Source organism: Phocoena phocoena, chromosome 19, assembly GCF_963924675.1.
Source record: "Phocoena phocoena chromosome 19, mPhoPho1.1, whole genome shotgun sequence".
NCBI classification, from domain to species: domain Eukaryota; kingdom Metazoa; phylum Chordata; class Mammalia; order Artiodactyla; family Phocoenidae; genus Phocoena; species Phocoena phocoena.
In genome coordinates this window covers 12,299,432-12,319,484 of record NC_089237.1, presented here as the reverse complement: position 1 = coordinate 12,319,484, position 20,053 = coordinate 12,299,432, and the positions used below count along the sequence as shown (strand labels likewise).

The window sequence follows — 20,053 nt, the reverse complement described above, 5'->3', positions numbered from 1 at the left end:
GAAGCAGCGCCCTCAGTCGGCTCTGCGAAGATTCAACTTAATTGAGCTGTCATTTCCTACAGTCCATGCACCCATGTTAAGCGTGCAGTTCAACAAGGTTTAACACAGGTACTTGAGTAACAACCAAGACAGAACTTTCCTGCCACCCAAAGTTCCACGTGCTTCTTTGCAGTCAGGGAGCAGCACCCCTGGCACCGGCCCCACTGGCCTGCTTCCTGCCGCTTGCGGCGAGATCTGTCTTTCGGAGAGTCCTGTGAGAATGGAGCCGCGCACTGTGCCCTTTTTTGTCTGGCTTCTCTCTCACCATGACGTGTCTGAGGCTCATGGTTGTCATGTAGTTGGCAGCTTGTTCCTTCTCGGTGCCAGTGCTGTGTTGTGTGGAGGTGCTAGTCTCTTTCCGTTCTCTGTCAACGCACATTTTGGACACTTGGGTCGTTTCCAGTTTGGGGCCATTTCGAATGAGGCTGCTGTGAGCATCCTTGGCCGTCTTTGAATGGACACAGGCTACATGACCAGGAGTGCAATTTCTGCGATGTGTACTACGGCTGTGAGTAACTTTTTAAGAAGCTGCCGAGCTGTCCTCCAAGATGGTTGTAGCATCACATTCCACCAGCAGCAATTAGAGTTCTAGTCGCTCCCCCTCCTTGCTGGCACTTAGTGTTGTCAGTCTTTTTCTCTTTAGCCAGTCTAGTGGTTGTGTAGTAGTGTCTTACTGTGGTTTTAATGTGCTTATCCCTGATGATCAAAGATTAAGCATCTTTTCACATGCTTACTGGCCATTCATATATCCGTTGTGAAGTGTCTGTTCAGCTTTCTTGTACTTAAAAAAATTGGGTTATTTGTCTTTACATTACTGATATGTAAGAGTTCTGCATATATATTCCAGAAACAAGTTCTTAGGTATATATATTTCAAATGTTTTCTTCCAGGAATTCCCTGGCAATCCAGTGGTTAAGACTCCGTGCTTCCACTGCAGGGGGCATGGGTTTGTTCTCTGGTCGGGGAGCTAGGATCCTGCATGCCACGTGGTGTGGCCAAAAAAAAATTTTTTTCTCCCATTCTGTGCCTTTCCTTTTCCTTTTTGTAACAGTCTCTTATGAATAGCAGGTGTTTTTAATTTCAGCATCCCAGTGAACTTTTTATTGCCTCATTCCTGAGTAGGAGCATATAACTGAGGCAGGATTACAAGACAGAGAAATGCCAGCAACATAAGACGCCCAGAGGAACAGGGAAAATGACCCTGGGTAGGACAGAGATGATTCCCGAGACAGTGATCCTAAAACCCGCCGCCGTGTGATCAGCTCAGGTGTGAGGCAGCATGGTGGGCTGTGTGGCCCTGCCCGTGCTAGGCTTGCCCGGGCATGGCGATTGGTTGTCCATGTTGGTCTAACTGTCTGCGTGGGCAGCTCTGGTGCTGTGGCCTCCTGGGCTCTGCAGGCGGTACCAGTGATCCTGCAACTCCTGTCAGCCCAGTCCTGGAGGATGGACCAGGAGAGTAGCCACCTTCCTGCTGCCAGGGCAGGGGCTGGCTATTTCCCTCCTTCCCATGAGGCTCTTCCTGTGTCGTTCCCCCAAGGTGAGAACTTGAGCCTCTTGGGAATGGGGTGGGGACAGAGCCAGCCACTCATCCCATTATATCTTCATTTTCAGTGTCTAAGAGCACATTGTGGGGGCTTCCTGAGATCAGTGTCCCCAGGGGTGTATTTTGCATCCGTAACTCAGGATGCCAGGAGGAAGGGCCAATCATAACAAGAAAGAATTTTGACAATTAAAAGTATGTAGAGAGCCTTCCCTGGCCATCGTTAAGACTCCACACTTCCAATGAGGGGGCCCGGGTTCAATCGCTGGTCAGGGAACTAGATCCCCCATGCCATGACTAAGAGCCTGTATGCAGCAACGGGGATCCCGCCTGCCTCAACTAAGACCCAGCGCAGCCAAATAAATAAATAAATATTTAAAATTTAAAAAAATAAAAGTATATATAAAGAAATTAATTCAGAAAATGGAAAAAAGACACAGAAAATCCAAGAGAGAATTTAAGAGACACGGAGGATAAATCCAGGATTCATCTAACAATACAAATTCCAGAAACATACAGCAGAGAACAGGAAGGTGTCAGATTATCAAGTAAACATCATAGCCACTTCTCAAGGTGGGGACTTCAGACTGAAAGGCCCCCAGAGCCATGAGCAAAAGGGGTTTCAGAGGAACAAAGAGGAGGTGCTGCAAACGTCCAGAAAACCTGTAGAGTCAGAGCCTGGCCCAAACTCCTCAACCTCAGCTTGGGACAGAAGACACATGACAAGGTCTTCAGCACTGCTGGGGGAAGAGATGTAAGCCCGGGGCCCTGGGGTGTGAGGGTGTGGATGCCTCTGGCTGGGTAACAGCCTCTCAGGAAGTTAACTGGAGTGTAACTACTGAGCGAGCCCTGTGCAGCGTGGCTGTGTGTCGGGGCCGAGGGGTCAGCCTTTAGCTGCCTCTGTTTCCCTTTTGAGTTCAGAACATTGAGAACCAAGAGATGGAGTGGAGGAGGCTGCCAGGAGAATGGGGGCCTGAGCTGGGCGAGTCCCCAGGACTGGGTGGCCCCAGTCACAGGGCTGAGCTGGCAGCCTCACCTGGAAGCCTGTGAGTCTGAGAGAGGTGGGGCAGGGAAACCGAGGGCAGCTCCCATTCCAGCCCCCTGGGAGAAGGCCGAGTGGGGCAGGGGATCGTGGGACTCTCACCCTGATGGGAGCTCTTGAGCTGGGGAAGGAGGTCCGTTCCAGCAGGCGTAAACCAGGAGAGAGGAAGAGGGCATCCAGGAATACCAAGGACCACCTAGGGGAGCTGTGAGTCTCGGGCCTGGATGCTGGCTGTGAGGCAGCCCAGGGAGAGACCAGATAGATGGGCATGGAGACTGAGGGCCCTGGAGGGACCATACCCCAGGAGAAGAAAGGGTCACATTATGGGGTGTGTCCTGGGAAGCAGACACCACTCAGGAAACAGGAGACAACCAGACAGAGAAGGGGCGGTCAGAGAGACAGAGAATTGAAAACTCTGGGAGAAATGAGATGGGAACCGTCATAATCGTTCGCTGTTGGGTGAGCCGTGAATCACTTCATTGTTGTAATAGTTTATGGACTTTTGGGTTCAGCCCGTGGGTGAGGCTTACACAGCCAGGGGAGTGGAGCCGTGAGCCCCGTGTCAGGGGTGTGGGGTGGGGCTGCTCAGGAAGCCGGCAGGTAGCGTGGAGGGCAGAGTGGCGTGTTGTTTAGAGAGAGACATAGACGGAACCAACAACAGAACTGCTGGGAGGGGTGCTTCTGAGCTCATGGGCCTGGTGTCTCTCCTTGTGGGTCCACTAGCAGCTCTGTCTGTGCAGAGCAAAACCCCACAGGACCACAGGGGAGAGGGACAAACCTACGTCCACGGTGGGAACAAGAGCCCTCCGATGTCCTTCATGCAGCGTTACAGGCCCCAGTCCCACTCTTGACCTCGTCCTCCGCTAGGTCCTCTGCATCCCTCCTGCCCTCAGCGTGCCTGTGGGTCTTTGCTGGCCCCACCGTGCTCTTTTCACCACCAGCTCTTTTTGTTCCAGGAGCTGCTCCAGGAGTTTGAATCTGAAATGCAAAAGCGGGAGCACGCGTTCCGCCTGCAGGCTGACAGCATGAGCAATGTGGTCCTAGCACATGAGCTCAAGGTAGAGGGCCCCCTCGGACTGTGATCATTTCCTCAGCAGAAGTGAGAAGCCCCTTGCGAGTTAGGGTTCACATGAAGGCCTCCCGCTTTGTACGTGGGCCTCGGTCTCTGCCACACAGAGTTGGGGGTGACATGCAGGTGACATGCTTGCCACTGTGCCTGCCAGGGCCCCGGTCAGGAGTGACGGCCACTCTGCCCAGCCAGAGGAACGCTGGTGCCACCAGTCCAGGTGTAGTTACCTGCCCTTGAGGAAGTGCCTCCCTCAGGAGAAACCACCACCCCGCAAACTCTGTCCTTGGCCTGTGTACTAGCGTGACGCCTTGGAATGGGCCTGTGAGGAGGGGCCCCTCATCCCCCTATTGTCAGGAGGAGGCCTGTCTGCAGTTGGTGCTCCCAGCCGTGGTGCTGGCTCCCCTCCATGAACAGGACTTCTCTAAAGCACTGGCCCCAACGTGGCCAGGGCACACATGAGGAGCACGCATTCCTGGCCTTTAGCACCGAGACAGGGAGCAGCCTGGAGGGGAGGGGGAGTTGTGCCGGGGTCAAGGAAGCAGGGTTGATGCCTGGCCCGGCCCTGCTGCCCCAGCTGGTCACATCTGGGCAGCGTCCAGCCAGGTGTTAGTAGTAAGATCGACACCCTGCACTAGTGGTCAGCAAGGTCCCTCCTCTAGGCTGCCAGCCTCCCCACAGGGCTGCAGTCCAGGGGGCAGCACCAGGCCCTGCCTGACCCCTCTGCGGGAGTCTCCCTGACTTTCCCCTGGAGGAATGCACCCAGGGCCAGTAGGACCTTGAGGCTGGGGCTGCCTCACAGTGACACCACCACCACCCCGCCCCGAGGCCACTTTGAGGACTTCTGAGCACCAGGGGAGAGAGAGCAGGCGGGACGTGCAGGGCCAACCTGTGCCTCACAGTGCGGTGGGCACTCCTGTCAGAGGAGCAGGGGACAGGGGTGGGTGAGCCAGGGCATGCCCCACTCCCATCTCCGGCATGCCACGAGTCGGTTCTGGTCCCCTGAACACCTGCCCCTTGAGGGCATCACAGGTTATACACAGAACTGATTTGGGGGCAGCAGTACCATCACCTCTGCATTATAGTCGAGGAAGCTGAGGCCCAGAGAAGCTATTTAAAAATTGAGTGTGTGGCTGGGGTTTGAGTGGGGTCACTCAGCAGGGAGCCACGTTCGTACAGCCTCCATCTGGCTGTGTGATTCCAGTATCAAATCATGCCCGAGTCGGGTGCTGGGGTACCACAGGGACTCACACGGGGCCCGTGCTCTCAAGGTTGTGGGAGCATGTGAGGAGACTCACTGTTCTGTTGCTTCTCAGATTGCAGTTTTCCTTCGCTCCCAGTTCTGATAAAATGGTAAGGCTTACCTCTAGCACCTCAGTTTGTTCCACTTATATCCTTATTTTGAATTCTTCTCTTTCAAAGATTAAACTGCTAAACAAAGAGCTCGTGGCCCTGAGAGAGGCCGGGGTGAAGGCTGCGGAGTCCCTGCAGAGCGCCGAGGCGGTGAATGCAGAGCTGGAGGATAGGCTGCAGCACAGAGACTGGGAACTCAGGGACCTGGCTGCCGTGAAGGACGCCCGGTGCGGAGTCTCCCCATCTCCCTGTGGGTGGACGTGGCCAATGCGCCCGATGTTTAGCGTGGTCTGGACTCCAGCCTGGAGGCATCTGCCTGTTCTGGCTTTTTCCAGGCCGGCTTTGCTGTAGCCCCTTACCTGCTTTTTCCACTAATATTTGATTCTTTCAGGATAAAAGACTTAGAGGGTAAACTTCACTCTGTGCAGCTCACCAAGAAAAAAGAAGAGGAGACGTTTAGGAGGAAGTGAGTGTTCCTGGCTCCACTGTCAGCGGAGGGAAAGCGTCCCCAGATCCCCTTGGGGGCAGACCCAGCCCTCCTGTGGGACTGTTAGCTGGGTCAGGCCTGCTCTTCCAGGGTCTCCCCTCACTTTTCAGGTCAAATTAGTATATTTGTGTGTGTTTGGAGGAATATCATCAAAACACTGAGAATTACAGAACACGCCTTGTAAAATGCATTGCTGAAAGCCGTCCAGATTGACACTTAGAGCCAATATACTTGACCCACTGAAACAAGTCTTGGGAGCAGGGTGCACACAGATGCTCTGTGTCCTCACACACTGCGTGACCCTGCAGAGTCGTATGCAGCCCAGGTGGTGTTATTTACGGAGCCAAGGTGACAAGAAACCTGTGTTCCTTGGTTCCTTGGCGTGGGCTGGGGTGTCCATGCCCTGGAGTCTTGGTGTTTGCCTTTTGAAAGTAACTAACCAATGGTCACAGAATAATGCAGTGCAGAAATAACTCCCTCCCTTCACTAGCTGTCATGATCAAACTTTTGTTGTGATTTGGTGAAAAAGAAAGGTATATCCTGCCAGAAACTAATGGGTGCAGCAACTGGCATGAGTATAGTTTTTTGCTACTAGAATGTGGAAAATACTGAACAGTTTGCAAGGTGAGTAAGATGAAGATTGATTGTAATTGGAATGAAAAGTACGGCATGCGACTTGATTAAATAAGGCTTAACCATCTCATTGAACAATGCTGATGGAATCTGAAAGAAATCATGTGGAATTACATTTTTTAGGGCTTTTTACTCTTCATCGAAACCAAATAGAATAAAAGCATAAAACATCATGGACATCATGTCAGCTGTCAGCGACACCCAACAGTGTATTTTCGAGACGAATGTTCTGTTGACAGAGTTCCAGTAGGTTTGGCATCTCTAGCGAAGACAGACATGCAGCCCACATCCCGCGGCCCCCAGTTCTGGGAAGCCTCAGATTCCGGGTTGAAAGCAGCCCAGCAAATGGGGTAGCTGCGAGGCCAGGGCAGTTTACACCTGCCTTCTGCTTCCCGAGTCCGTACAGCTTCTGCTGGTGGCCCTTCACTGAAGCACATGTTCTGGGGTCTTTCTCCCATGGACTGTGAGCTTGGGAGGGCTGGGGCCCGGCGTCTGAGAATCTCTCAGTCAGTGTTTTCGTGTGAGGAGTGAGGAGCAGAGAGAAGCGGGCAGAAGTGCCCTTCAGGAGGACATGCATGCAGCACTCCTGAAGAATGAGGAAGGTTCTAGGCTCGGGGGTCCTGAGCAGGGCCTATGTGAGCCACTGGGGACCTCACTGTGTTTCAGGCATGAGGAGCTGGACCGTCTGGCCAGGGAGAGGGACACGGTGCTGATGGCAGCGAAGAGCGCCCATGCGGAGCAGCTGCAGGCGGTAGAGGCCAGGGCCCTGGAGCTGCAGGTGAACTGCGAGAACCTCGAGGTGCAGCTCCGCAGGGCTGAGTGGAGGCAGGCGGACACCACTAAGGAGAAGGACGCCGCCATTGACAAGTGAGCTGCGGCTGAGGGCCTGGCTGCCTAGTTAACCTGTTTCAGATGAAGGGAAGTGGGCACAGGCTGTTGGGAGTCACTCCTGCAGCTCCCGTCACTGTTGTTGTTTTAATTTTATTTATTTATTTATGGCTGCGTTGAGTCTTCGTTGCTGCGTGTGGGCTTTCTCTAGTTGGCGGCGAGCGGGGGTTACTCTTCGTAGCGGTGCGCAGGCTTCTCATTGCGGTGGCTTCTCGTTGTAGAGCACGGGCTCTAGGGCGCGTGGGCTTCAGTAGTGGTGACTTGTGGGCTCGAGCAGACACTCAGTAGTTGTGGCACACGGGCTTAGTTGCTCCGCGTCATGTGGGATCTTCACAGACCAGGGCTTGAACCCGTGTCCCCTGCATTGACAGGCGGATTCTTAACCACTGCGCCACCAGGGAAGCCCCTCCGTCACTGTTTTTAACCATTCTCTTTTTTCATTTTCCTTTATTTGAAAGTATGTGGTTAGTATGTGTGGATGTATGTATGAATGTGTGCATTTATTTATTTGTGGTAAATACACATAGCATAAAATTTACCATCTTAGCCATTTTTAAGTTCAGTGGCATTAAGTACATTCACAGTTGTGCAACCATCACCCCATTTGTCTCCAGAACTCTTTTCTCTGTAAAACTAAAACTGCCCATTAAACAGTAACTCCCCATCCCCCTCTCCCAGCCCCTGACACCCACCATCCTACCTTCTTTCTCTGTGAATTTGACTACCCTAAGGACCTCACATGAGTGCAATCCTACAGTGTCTGTCCTTCTGTGACTGTCTTGTTCCACTCAGTGTGATGGCTTCAAGGTTCATCCACGTTGTAGCGGGTGTCAGAATTTCCTTCCTTTTTAAGGCTGAATGACGTTGCATTGTTTGTATAGAACTACATTTTGTTTATCAGTTTATCTGCTGATGGCCATTTTGGTTGTTTCCACCTTTTGGCTGCTGTGACTAGTGCTACTATGACTATGGGTGAGCAAATATCTGCTCAAGTCTCTTCTCAGTTCTTTGGGTGTGCACGCAAAAGTGGAGCTGTAGGTCATACGGTAAGTCTATGTTTAACGTTCTGAGGAACTGCCAAACTGTTTTCCACAGTGGATGCACCATTTTTCACAAAGGTTCTAGTTTCTCCATAAACTAGTTTCTTTTTGTTTTTTTAAATCAAAAACCATTCTTTACAATTATTTTTTATTTTTTTGGCCACACTATGCAGCTTGCAGGATCAGTTCCCCAACCAGAGATTGAACCCGGGCCCTTGGCAGTGAAAGCACAGAGTCCTAACCGCTGGACTGCAGGGAATTCCCAACTAGTTTCTTTTTAAACCCAGTTTTCTTTTTCGGCATCTTAACCAGGCCATGACATGTAAGCCACTCTGCCCCACTGTGCCTGGTGTCTGCAAAGGACCACTGTAACTGAAGTCATAATTGAACTCAGCCTTTTGGCGGCCAGTAAGGAAGTGATCTTTAGAGAAGCTGTGTTTACAGAAGACGATTAAGACAAGTCATTTATAGAGCCTACTGTTTAGCAACTGGCTTTTCTCCTTTGTTTGGAAAATATTTCTGTCTCTTTTTTTTTTTTTTACAGAGAATTCTCTACCAAGTTATATTTCTACTTACGGGGAAAATGGCTCTTAAACTATAAAATACCAGGAAGTTAAAGTTTATTCAGGATAGCTTCCTTAGAGTCACACGTTATATTGTTTGATCTGTTAAACGCAGGCAGCGGTAGCTGGAGGGGTGAGGCAGCTCAGTCTGACGGGCGTGTGTTTCCCCAGCCTCTCCTCCGTTTGGACAGGCTCTCCCTGGGCCCTTCTCACGGATGGCGACTCAGATCCCAATATCCGGGTGCACAGAGCTTCCTGCAGGCAGGCCTCCTTCCTCTGCTCTCACCTCTTGGCATGTCCACCCTTGCGTTCCTTCCTGTTCTTCCGTGGGACCAGTCAAGTGGCCATGACAAGCAGCATCATTGGGTTCCCAGGAGAAGTCTTAGTGTCTGTATCAGTGTCTTTTCATTCCCAGACATACTCTTTATCAATCAGCAACAAAACGGCCCATACTGTGAGCTTGCTGTCTCTTTGGGCCTATTTGTGATAGTTTTCCTGAGACCATTGGTTTGTGAATGGCAGAGTAGAGAAATGATGACCTGAGACAGTGTTGTGAGAACCATGTGTGTCTGTGCAGGTGTATAACCTATCACATGGAATATGGTGCACTTTAACCTCCTAGTACCCAGAGGTAAGATGCAAAAAGAAATAGGTGAAATTAACTCCAGGGGACTTCCCTGGTGGTCCAGTGGTTGAGATTCCACGCTCCCAATGATTGGGTTCAATTCCTGCTCAGGGAACTAGGTCCCACATACTGCAACTAAGAGTTCACATGAGGGAGCTAAAGATCCTGTGTGCCGCAACTAAAAAGATCCCGCATGCTACAGCTAAGACCCGGCACAGCCAGATAAATAAATAAATATTTTAAGAAAGAAAAAAAAAGAAATTAACTCCAATAACATTATATCTAACCTAGTATACAGTAAGTCTCCTACATATGGATGAGTTCCATTCCGAGTACACGTTCCTAAGTCCAGTTTGTTCATGAGTCCAGCGAAGTTCGCCTAGGCACCCAGCTAACACAACAGGCTATATAGTATTGTACTGCAATAGGTTTATAATACTTTTCACACAAATAATACATAAAAAACACACAAACACAAAAAATAAAACTTTTTTTTTTTTTTGCTGCACGTGGGCCTCTCACCGCTGTGGCCTCTCCCGTTGCGGAGCACAGGCTCTGGACATGCAGGCCCAGCGGCCATGGCTCACGGGCCCAGCCGCTCCGCGGCATGTGGGATCCTCCCAGACCGGGGCACGAACCCGTGTCCCCTGCATCAGCAGGCGGACCCCCAACCACTGCGCCACCAGGGAAGCCCAAAAGATAAAACATTTTAAATCTTATAGTATGGTACCTTGAAAAGTACAGTAATACAGGACAACAGGCGGCATACAGGGGCTGGCATCAAGTGAACAGGCAAGAACAGTTACTGACTGAAGGAGGGAGATGAGGTGGGAGGTGGTAGAGCTGAAGGATCGTCAGCAATTGGAGATGGAGGGCAAGCTGCAATTTCATCTACACCTGACCTTAATGGCACAGGTTCTGGTTCCTTGCTGGATTCAATTCTATCTACCCTCTTAAAGAAACAACCCAGTGATGTCTGAGTAGTAGCTCTTCTTTTCTTGTCATAGATGACATGGTAGCACTGGATTGCATTCTGAACGGCTGCTGCAACCTTTGTATACCGTTCTACGTTTGGGTCCTGTGCCTCAAATACTAACAGTGCCTCCTCAAATAAAGAAAATCCCTTACCATTTCCTGCGTCGTGAATCTCTTCAGTTCTTCAGTTACTTCTTCATCTTCGTGTCTCTCTTCGTCCTTTCTCTGGGTCTCCAATTCCATCAGGTCTTCATTAGTAAGCTCCACGTTCACGTCTTTGAAACTTCACAACTTGAAGGTTCATATGTAGGGAACTTACTTTAACCAAAATGCCATCTTGTTGCATATCATTAATAAGTAATCAATATAAAGTTATTGAAGAAGGATGACTAAACTTGCCTGAAAAAAATATTATTGAGATATTTTGCATTTTTTGGTGCTAAGTTTTGAAGGCACATCTCAATGCAGATTGGCCACATACCTGGGAGCCCCATGTGGCCCATGGCCCAGTGCTGGGCAGCGCTGGTCCGAATGCTGATCAGAGGCCAGGACTCAGTGAGGGCGAGATCTCTGCTCTCCAGAACACAGGCCTGCTTGTGCTGGTTTGGTCTTGGCAAAGTGAAGCAGGAACCAGGGTCCCATTCATGGACACATGCAAAGCCCCTGCTGTGTGCAAATCATCTCGTGGGAATTCGTTAGAATTAAAAATATGGTTCTCGAGCTCCAGCACCTTCTCTTATAGTTGGGGAAGCCCAACACACATGGAATCACAAAGGATCAGATCAGGGACTGTAATGGGAAGCTCAAATTGGATGTCCTGCTTGATGTGTGAGGCCTGGGCAGTCGACTTCCCAGGGCCGCCAGCTGCTCCCCTTTCCCACCCGGAAAATCAGATAAGGTCCAGTTACAAAGTACCTCCTAGCCGATGTCCTTCGGCCTCGGAGCAAAGTTGCCAGTGAGTAGGTAGAGGGGAAGGAGTGCTTTGGAATTCCAGGGCAGGCCAGGCATCTTGTGTCCTTTTGTCTTCCAGCGACACACAGATCGGAGGAGAGCCTTTCATTTCCCTCTGTCACGTCAGACATGGGGCACTCGAGGCTCCAGGGCTAAGTGTCTGGTGGGGCACAGCCAGGGTGAAGCCCGGATGCTGTGAGCAACCAGCCCACCCGCACACACTTCCCCGTGTGGACTTGGCTCCAGGTTGGTGCCTGGGTTGGGGGGCCAGCTTTGTCATGGATTCCTGGGCCCCCACCTGCTACTTTCTCACCCCGACAACTACATGGGACCAGAGCAGGTGCCACCCCAGAGAGAGGGGCTGGGCAGACCCAGAGGGGAGCAGCTCCAGCCCCCATTCTGACACCAGCGCTGTGTCTTAGCTGGACAAGTTCTGCAGTTGCCAACTTTTTGTGGCCCCTTGTGATATTAGGATGAGCTTAGTTAAGAGTCAGTATGACTCTGGACATATTGTGCTAGAAGTAATTTGTTTAAATTATATGGGCTTCCCTGATGGCGCAGTGGTTAAGAATCCGCCTGCCAATGCAGGGGGCCCGGGTTCAATCCCTGGTCAGGGAACTAGATCCCACATGCGTGCCCCAACTAAGAGTTCACGTGCCACAACTAAGGAGCCCACGAGCCGCAACTAAGACCTGGCACAACCAAATAAATAAATAAAATAAAAATAAATATATATTTTTTAATTATTAAAAAAAAACACCCCAGCACACCGGCCTTGGCGTTTAGGCCTGTTTAAGCTGAAATGTTTAAAGAAGCTTCCCACGAGGGAACCTGCTCCCTTCTCCTTCCCATCTCTGCCCACATTTGGATGGAGCTTTGTCTGAGGCTCAGGGCAGCTGCACTCGGGACTTTGATCCAAGGCCTTATCAGCCATTTGCCTTCCCACGGCTCGTCCACCTCTGCACCGCACTCCATGGCCCACCTGTGGGCCTGTGGCTCTGGGCAGTGGCCAGTGAGTGATCACAGCATTTACCCCACAGCATGCTGAGTGCAGATTAGGAGGGAAACAGGCCAGGGCTGCAAATAGGGTGATCACCCTGCGAGCTTTGTGTGGTTAATATCATGGCTACTCTAGTCAATATCGTTAGGTGTTTTTTCTAAAGTTTTTCTTCTTGGGAGATTTATCAAATTTTTGGTGATTCTACCAAGGAATGTAAAGGGTTTCTGTAGAACCTTATCTTGCTGTTCAATTTGGAGATATGTGTTGAATATCTCTATGTGGAAGGGCTATGCCGGGCATGGCAAGGGGTGCCCAGGTGAGTCAGATGGCACTGGTTCAAAACCGTTGGCTCGGGCTTCCCTGGTGGCACAGTGGTTGAGAGTCCGCCTGCCGATGCAGGGGACGCAGGTTCGTGCCCCGGTCCGGGAGGATCCCACATGCCGCGGAGTGGCTGGGCCCATGAACCATGGCTGCTGAGCCTGCACGTCCGGAGCCTGTGCTCCGCAACGGGAGAGGCCACGACAGTGAGAGGCCCGTGTACCGCAAAAAAACAAAACAAAACATTGACTCCGAGAGACACGCCCTGGCACACATTTCCCCACACACCTGGCGTGGGCTTGGCATTCTGCAGGTGTTAGTCGATGCTTGGGTTGGTGGGAGGGAAGGGTGTATATTTCTTCTTGGGTAGGACCATTTCTTAATCTAGGCAAGGTAGTCTCTGCCCTGATGAGTGTGAAAGAGACCCTGATCTGTAGCATTTCCTTTGAGGGCTGTGTGCATGTGTGTGTGTGTATTTGTTGTAAAAGAGAGCTCGAGTGGGAACCATGCCCACATTCACGTAGCTTCCCTTCTTTGTTTAGACTTCGGGAAGATGCATCAGCTCTAAAATCCGGCTGGGATGCCCAGATTGCTCAACTTTCCAAGGAGATGATCTCCAAAGACCTTCAGGTTCAGTCGCTGCAGGAAGAAGAGGTGAAGCTGAAGGCACAGCTGGCCAGATGCCAGCAGGACATTGGAAGGTACCATGTGGTGGGGGAAGGGGATGAAGATGGGGCGGCGGGGTGGGTGGTCAGAGGAGGCCTTTCCCACAGAGTGCGGTTCTCGGTCTGCACCAGGGCTGTAAAAGTGTGTGTGCCATTTGGTCCTGTGTCAGGAATCACCTCTGAGGTCTTTTGTCTGACTGTTAGTGTCTTTTCCTATCAGTTGGAATGAGCACTTGGCTAAAGATAATATTCTCTTTCTTGAGAAATCATTGAAATATAATAAATGTACCAATTTTAACTGTACGATTGATGAATCTCAACAAATATGTACGTAAATATGCAGTATAATCACTACTACAGTCAGGATATAAAACCCTTCCGTTGCCCGAAGCCTGAAGTCCCCTCACACTTTGGCACCTGCCAGGATGCTTTCTGTCACTGTGGGTTTCTCTTGATCTGGAATTTCATCTGCGTAGAATCCTACCGTTCATAGTCTCTTGTGTCTGGTTTCTTTGGATATTTATTTGAATATTCAGGTTTTCTATTTTGTGTGTGTGTCGCTTTTGGTAATTTGTATCTTTCAATGAGTTTGTCCATTTCATCTAATTGTTGACTTTATTGGCATAAAATTGTTTATAGTATTTCTTTATTGTCCCTCTAATATGTGTAAAATCTGTAGCAGTGTCCTCTCTCCTTCTTGATACTGGTGACTTGTATTGTCTCTTTTTTTCTCCATCAGTCTAGCTAGAGATTTATCCATTTTACACATCTTTCCAAAGAGCCAGCATTTGGTTTCATTGATTTTTCTCAATTGTTTTTCAGTTTCACTGATACCTGCTCTTATCCTTACTATTGTCTTTCTTCTGTTTCCTTTGCTTTAATTTGATGTTCTTTTGATAGCCTCTAAGGCTTTTCCCACAAGGTCTCATCTGCCCGGAAGGCTGGTGGGTTTTTTATTTCAGACATTTCACTTTTCATTTCTCTCCTCATTATGTGTGTGGTTGCCTTTAATCTCTGAACATATTTACAGTAGCTGTTTTAAAGTATTTTTCTGCTAATTCCGTCACCTCTGTTGAGGGTCTGTTTCTGTGGCAGCCAGGTCCCCCAAGTAAGTGGGTCTCACTCGGCTGGAATCAAGGTATCGGCCGGGCTGCCCTCTCTTCTGAGGCTCGGGCTCCCCTTACCAGCTCATCTAGGTTGTCGGCGGAGGTCAGTTCCAGCGGCTGTGGGTCTGATGTCTGTTTCCTTTCCGGCTGTCAGCCGGGGTTGTCCTGGCCACGTGGTCCTCTCAGCACGGCCAGCAGGAGAATCTCCCTGAAGTGGGCAGGACGGAGCCTTACTCGGTGTCCCCTGTAGAAGGTGTTACCATCCCGCCCTGGTGACAGCCCTGCCCACCGGGGGAGAGGCCTTCCAACGATCTTCACCCTGCGTTGCTCTGTGTGGCTGACGAGAAGCCTCATGAGGGTCCGGTTCACTCCCCCACGCACTCTTCTTCCAGCCCAGCCGGCGGTCTGTACTTTCCCCATGGCGTCTGAAGCCCCTCCTGTCCAGCACTCGGAAGCTTTCAGGCAGAAGGTGCATATCCCTCTCCAGCCATGGTGGATTTCCTCCTATTTCCGTGGTTATTTCCTCCTTCCATTCTGATTTCTCCCAACCCCCTGGTAGATGGACGCCGGTCTTCTGAGTTCTGTTTGACCTTTCAGCGCACTGTTGACTATCAAGCTCTGTCTGCTCTGCTGTGAACCCTCTCGCGTTTCTCTAGTGCAACCATTTTCTTGTTTGTCTGAGTTTGCTGCCTTTCTTCCTGTCTCCTCTTACTGAGTTTGACCTCCTCTTCCACAGTGCTGGGTTTCTCGGTATTGGGAGACCTGGCCGCCTGCTCCTCTCTGAACCTGGGCCTGTGTGAAGGTGTAAGCCAAGCCCGTGAACACGGCTGGCCTGGGGGCCCAGGAGGGGCGCCTCCCACCTCAGCTACGTCACAGCCCAAAGGGACCTCAGGAAAACGTTCAAGTTGGTGGTTTTCATCCCTGCAGGTACAAACAGCAGCTGTCTCTGGCAGTAGAGAGGGAGCAGAGCCTGGAGCGTGACAAGGTGCAGTTGGAGCTGGACTGGCAGCGCCGCTGCGAGGGTGTCGAGCGGGAGCAGTACCGGCGGGCTGAGGACTTGATTCAGGGCCTAACCGCAGCCAGAGACCAGGTCTCTGCTCCCCAGGGCTGTCTGACTTCTTTCTGCAGGGGGAAGGGCTGGGAACGTCCACTGAGGTGCATGGAGCCCGGCTTGGGCTCTCACCGAGTTATCCTTTGCATTTGAAAACACTCAGCCTCACTGAGCAGTTTGATTTATAACAACAGGACTTAAAGTGATGAGTCTCTGCCCATAGCCTTTCTCTAATGGCCAGTGCAGCTGCCTCTGGAGCTGGATCAGCGATTGCTGTGCTCTGCCGGCTCTGATGGCCACGTATTTGCTGGGGTTTCTCACCCAAGTGTCTGCTGTCTGCTTCCCCGCAGGATGGGGAGCTGGTCTGGACCCTGAAGGTGGCACTGCTTCATTGTAATCCTCCCAGGATGAACTGAGTCTGTGTTTTCCCCAGGTTGCTGCCAAGCTGCAGGAGACAGAGCGGGTGCTGTGTGGCCAGGAGGTGGTGCTGAAGGCCGTGACCCGAGAGAGAGACCAGGCTGTGCAGGCGCTACGGACACACGGGCTCCACCCTGAGGAGGAGGCGCAGGTGAGGGGCCACCTCCTGCTGAGCCTCCCCACGGCTCTTCCTCCCAAGCCCCTTGGAGACACCCACTCCCCCAGCCAGAGGGAAAATATGCCAAATAGAACCAGCACTGGCGGCAGGTCTTTTCAGCCCTATTTCTTTTAAAATGACTGTTTGCACAAACAAGGGTGAGGCTGAGCTCAACCAGTTAATGGGAGTCTACACTCAATCTTTGTGTCTTCAGCATCTGAAATATCAAAAAACCCCAAAGTCAGATATTGCACCGTGGCAGACAGTAGCGCAAAGAACCAAGAGGTTAGAGCTTTATCCCAAAACACACTTCTTCGTACGTGGTGAGTAAGCCATGCAACATGCGACGACGGCCGCTCCTCTCACAAAGCACAGACTTCCTTACTGCTTGGCACTGGCCAGAGCCTGATACCGTGGGATGCCTGCGGGTTGAATGGTGGCCCCAAAAGACATGTTCCGGTCTCAGTGCCTCAGGATGGGACCTTCCTTGGAAATAGAGTCTTTATGGATGGAATTAGTTAAGATGACATCACATGGGAGCAGGCTGGGCCTAACCCAATAGGACTGGTGTTCTTAGAAAAGAACACATGTGAAGACAGACACAGGAGGAAGGCCATGTGACGACAGAGGCAGAGAGCGGAGCCTTGTGTCTGCGGGCCGAGGGGTGCCAAGGACTAGCGCCAGTAAAACCTGAAGCCAGAAGTGGTAGGATTTGACTCAGAGTTGCAGAGGGGGCATTCGCTTCCACTGAGGGGGACCCTTGGCGCAGGCCTAGAGTTTGGCATTACAGTGAACACAGCCCATGTCTTGCCTTGCCTCTTGCCTTGTCCCCCGTCCATCCAGGGCTCCATAGGGAAGCCCTGTCACCGGGCTGCTAGGAAATCTGGGCAACCCGCAAGGAGAAGTGCCTTCCAGAGCTGCACCAGCAAAGCTCAGCCCGAGCCTGTCTCAGACATGACCTTCCTGGTTCAATGGCCCATTGTTTCAGTAGTCTGACCTCTGTCCATTTGTGGAAGGTCACTTACCTGGTCGTCCAGGATAATGGAGCCACTGAAATCCTTAGGATGTTTCCAGGGGTGCTGGCCTCTTCCCACCTGTCCAGCTGTCCACCTGCAGAGGGAGGATGGATGTGGCACAAGCTGCGTCTCCAGGCGTCCACCCAGCCCTGCTTGTGCCTATGTGCGGGAGTGCAGGTCGTAGCTCATGTGTCCTTGCTGGGAGGATTCGTGCTCACTGCGGGTAGAAGGTGGCCCTGGGGCCTCACTGCAACCTCTGTGCCTGGCACTTGCCCGCAGTTGGTGCTGGGTTGACCTAGCGTTCACCTGGTGGAGGTGGGCTTCTGCCAGCCATGCTATGTGGGCAGTGACTGTCTTCTCTGCACAGGTGACTGTGCAGCCCCCAATCTGGCCACCCTCAGGAGCTTCCGAAACACACCCCTCTTGAGTCCCAGCAGGACCTACTAGGACCGATGCCTTAGGGGTTGAGCTCCGAAAGACGAGTCTGTTAACAAGCCCCTGGGGAGATTCACCGTCAGCCAGTGGTCAGGTTTGGGAGCACTGGTGTCCCCAGGTGGGGCTGACCCCAGCCTCCAGAGTCACCTGTGGTCCTGGGGGCTCACAGCAGGTGGTCTCTGCATGGATGCCTTCCCTAGGACACATAGAGAAAGCAAATGCCTCTTTTTTTTTTTTTTTTTTTAATCAATAAGCCCCCACCCCAATTTTTCGTTGTTGTATTTTCCCCCCAGGCTGGTAATTAAAAGAAGACATGTGTCTCCAAGCACCAGCTCGGCTGGTCAGGGAGGCCTCTCATGGCTGGTTGCCTTGTTAAGTAAACAGGGGCTTTAGAAATGGTCTAGGGGTCAGAAACAAGTGCCCCGCCCATCCATGCAGAGTGGGGAGATGCGGGGGAGCAGCATCCCAGGCACCTGCCAGTGTGAGCTGGCGTGGCGGTCTTGACAGAGATGTGGCTTCCAAGCCAGGACCCAGGGTGAGGCAGAATGCTGCACAAGTTCCCGGCTGACCCAATGGAATGAAGTTTTTTGAATCCTGCAGCTAATAGCAAAACACCTGTGCTCCTGTAGGGGGCCTTAATGCTGGGAACAGGTTAAGGATGTGACCACCTGGTAAAGCGGCAGGTGTGGGCGGGCAGTTGGTGCTGAGTTCTGCAGGGCTGAGCCCTTGGCAAACACTAAGGTAGGAGCAGTGAGGGAATCTGTCATACACCGAAGTCAGAAATAGAGGCCGCCAGGGAGCAAGACACTGTGCTTCCTGGGGAGCGATGAGCCCATCACAGATTCCACTGTTCAGATGGACAGGCTCTAGGCTTTGGCCACATCTTCTCCCTCGCTTGGTACTAGTTCTGAGCACGGAGCCTCAGCAGAGCCGTGGTGATCACCCCACGGAGACCAAGGCACCACCGTCGGGCAGGCATTACCAGGGCAGAGATGCAGCCACGGCCGCAGGGGCAGAGGATTCGCCTTGCAGCTGGGCTGCACTGCGGCTTTGAGGTGGATCCTGTTGTTCAGGACAAGGAAGCTGAGGACCTGAGAGGAGTGGTCCCTGCCCCACAGGTGGCAGAGGGAGAATGTGAGTAGCACCAGCCAGCTGCACACTCACGGCCCCGACCACACTGCTGTCTGCCTGAGTGGGAGCAGCCTGAGGCTCTGCCATGGAGAAGGTGGGAAATGGCCCAGTGGGCACAGAAAGGGAGGTCGGGTGTTTGCAGCAGGAGCAGTGGGGCCGGAGCAGTGGCTGGAAGGAGACAGAGCAGGTGCATAGCAGAGCCAGTGGTGGCTTGAAAAGCTGGGAACTGTGAGTAACAGAAGAAATAGCTTCATTCTGAAAGTAAAAGTAATATGTGGCCACTGCGGAAATTTTGCAGTTTTAGTTCAGCACAGTGTTCTCTGGAGTCAGGTGGGCCCAAGGTTCACCCCAGCTCAACTCCTCCTTGGCCGGACCTCTTGGGTCCCCCGTGGTGCCTTAGTGGGAAGTTGGTGACAGCGTGTGTCACGTGCTTGCTCAATGCCAGGGCTGAGCGTCATGGCCGGGTCAGACCCGTGGAGGCTGTGTGCGTGTCTGTCATCAGCGTGTGGCTGTGTGTGGTCGGGTGGCCCCCGAGAGCTCTCATCTCTGTTTCCTCATCTGTGTGAGGGGTACCCCTGGGAACGCTTGGCCCACTGTGGGTGGATGTGAGCTCTGCAGATGTGAGCCAGCATCGCTTGGAACAGATAAGAGAACATATCGTGTCTGTCCGACGTTCAGACGTTTTAGTGTATTTCCTTCCAGCCACCTGTATCTCCATATCTCATGTATGTTCCTGTGCCCATACTGTGTTCATATAGCTCAGGTCATGCTATATAACGTTAATTCTTTTTTAAAGTTTCCATAAATATTTCTCACATCATTAAAATTCTTTAAAAATGCAGGACTTCCCTGGTGGCGCAGTGGTTAAGAATCTGCCTGCCAATGCAGGGGACATGGGTTTGAGCCCTGGTCCGGGAAGATCCCACATGCCACACAGCAGCTCAGCCTGTGCACCACAACTACTGAACCTGCGTTCTAGAGTTGTGAGCCGCAACTACTGAGCCCACACGCCACAACTACTGAAGCCTGTGCGCTTAGAGCCCATGCGCCACAACTACTGAAGCCCGCGTGCTCTAGGGCCTGTGTGCTGCAACTACTGAGCCCACGTGCTGCAGCTACTGAAACCCATGAACCTAGAGCCCATGCTCTGCAACAAGAGAAGCCACTGCAATGAGAAGCCCACACACCACGACGAAGAGTAGCCGCCACTCGCCACTAGAGAAAGCCCGCATGCAGCAGCAAAGACCCAACGCAGCTAAAAAGAGAATAAATAAAAAATAAAATTCTTCAAAAATGCAACTTAAATGGTTGTGTACTTTATTGTATGACCATGCCACGGTTTACGTCATCGTTCTCTCACTAATGGCCGTTGGGATCATTTGCACAGATTCTTGTAATGCTGCATGGGCATGATTGTGCGTCTCTGAACTTGTTAGAAGCTTGCGTTGTGTTCACATAGTCTTGGTCTCTCTCAGCAGGACTGGTCAAAGATCCTCGTGAGCCCTGCTGGTTTGCTTTGCTGGTAAGCAGGATCCAGCAACCAGTCGGAAAGTCA

The 20,053-nt window shown here is 51.8% G+C and overlaps 1 protein-coding gene across 1 annotated transcript in view; it reads left to right on the top strand.

The window, feature by feature from the left end:
* CCDC57 (coiled-coil domain containing 57) overlaps window positions 1–20,053 on the top strand; it is a 98,082-nt gene that overhangs the window by 6,194 nt on the left and 71,835 nt on the right. The window contains exons 3-9 of the mRNA XM_065897939.1: window positions 3,578–3,679; window positions 5,110–5,267; window positions 5,432–5,506; window positions 6,827–7,027; window positions 13,063–13,221; window positions 15,219–15,381; window positions 15,776–15,910. Coding sequence (XP_065754011.1) covers window positions 3,578–3,679; window positions 5,110–5,267; window positions 5,432–5,506; window positions 6,827–7,027; window positions 13,063–13,221; window positions 15,219–15,381; window positions 15,776–15,910 — 993 coding nt within the window. The remainder of the gene's footprint in view (window positions 1–3,577; window positions 3,680–5,109; window positions 5,268–5,431; window positions 5,507–6,826; window positions 7,028–13,062; window positions 13,222–15,218; window positions 15,382–15,775; window positions 15,911–20,053) is intronic.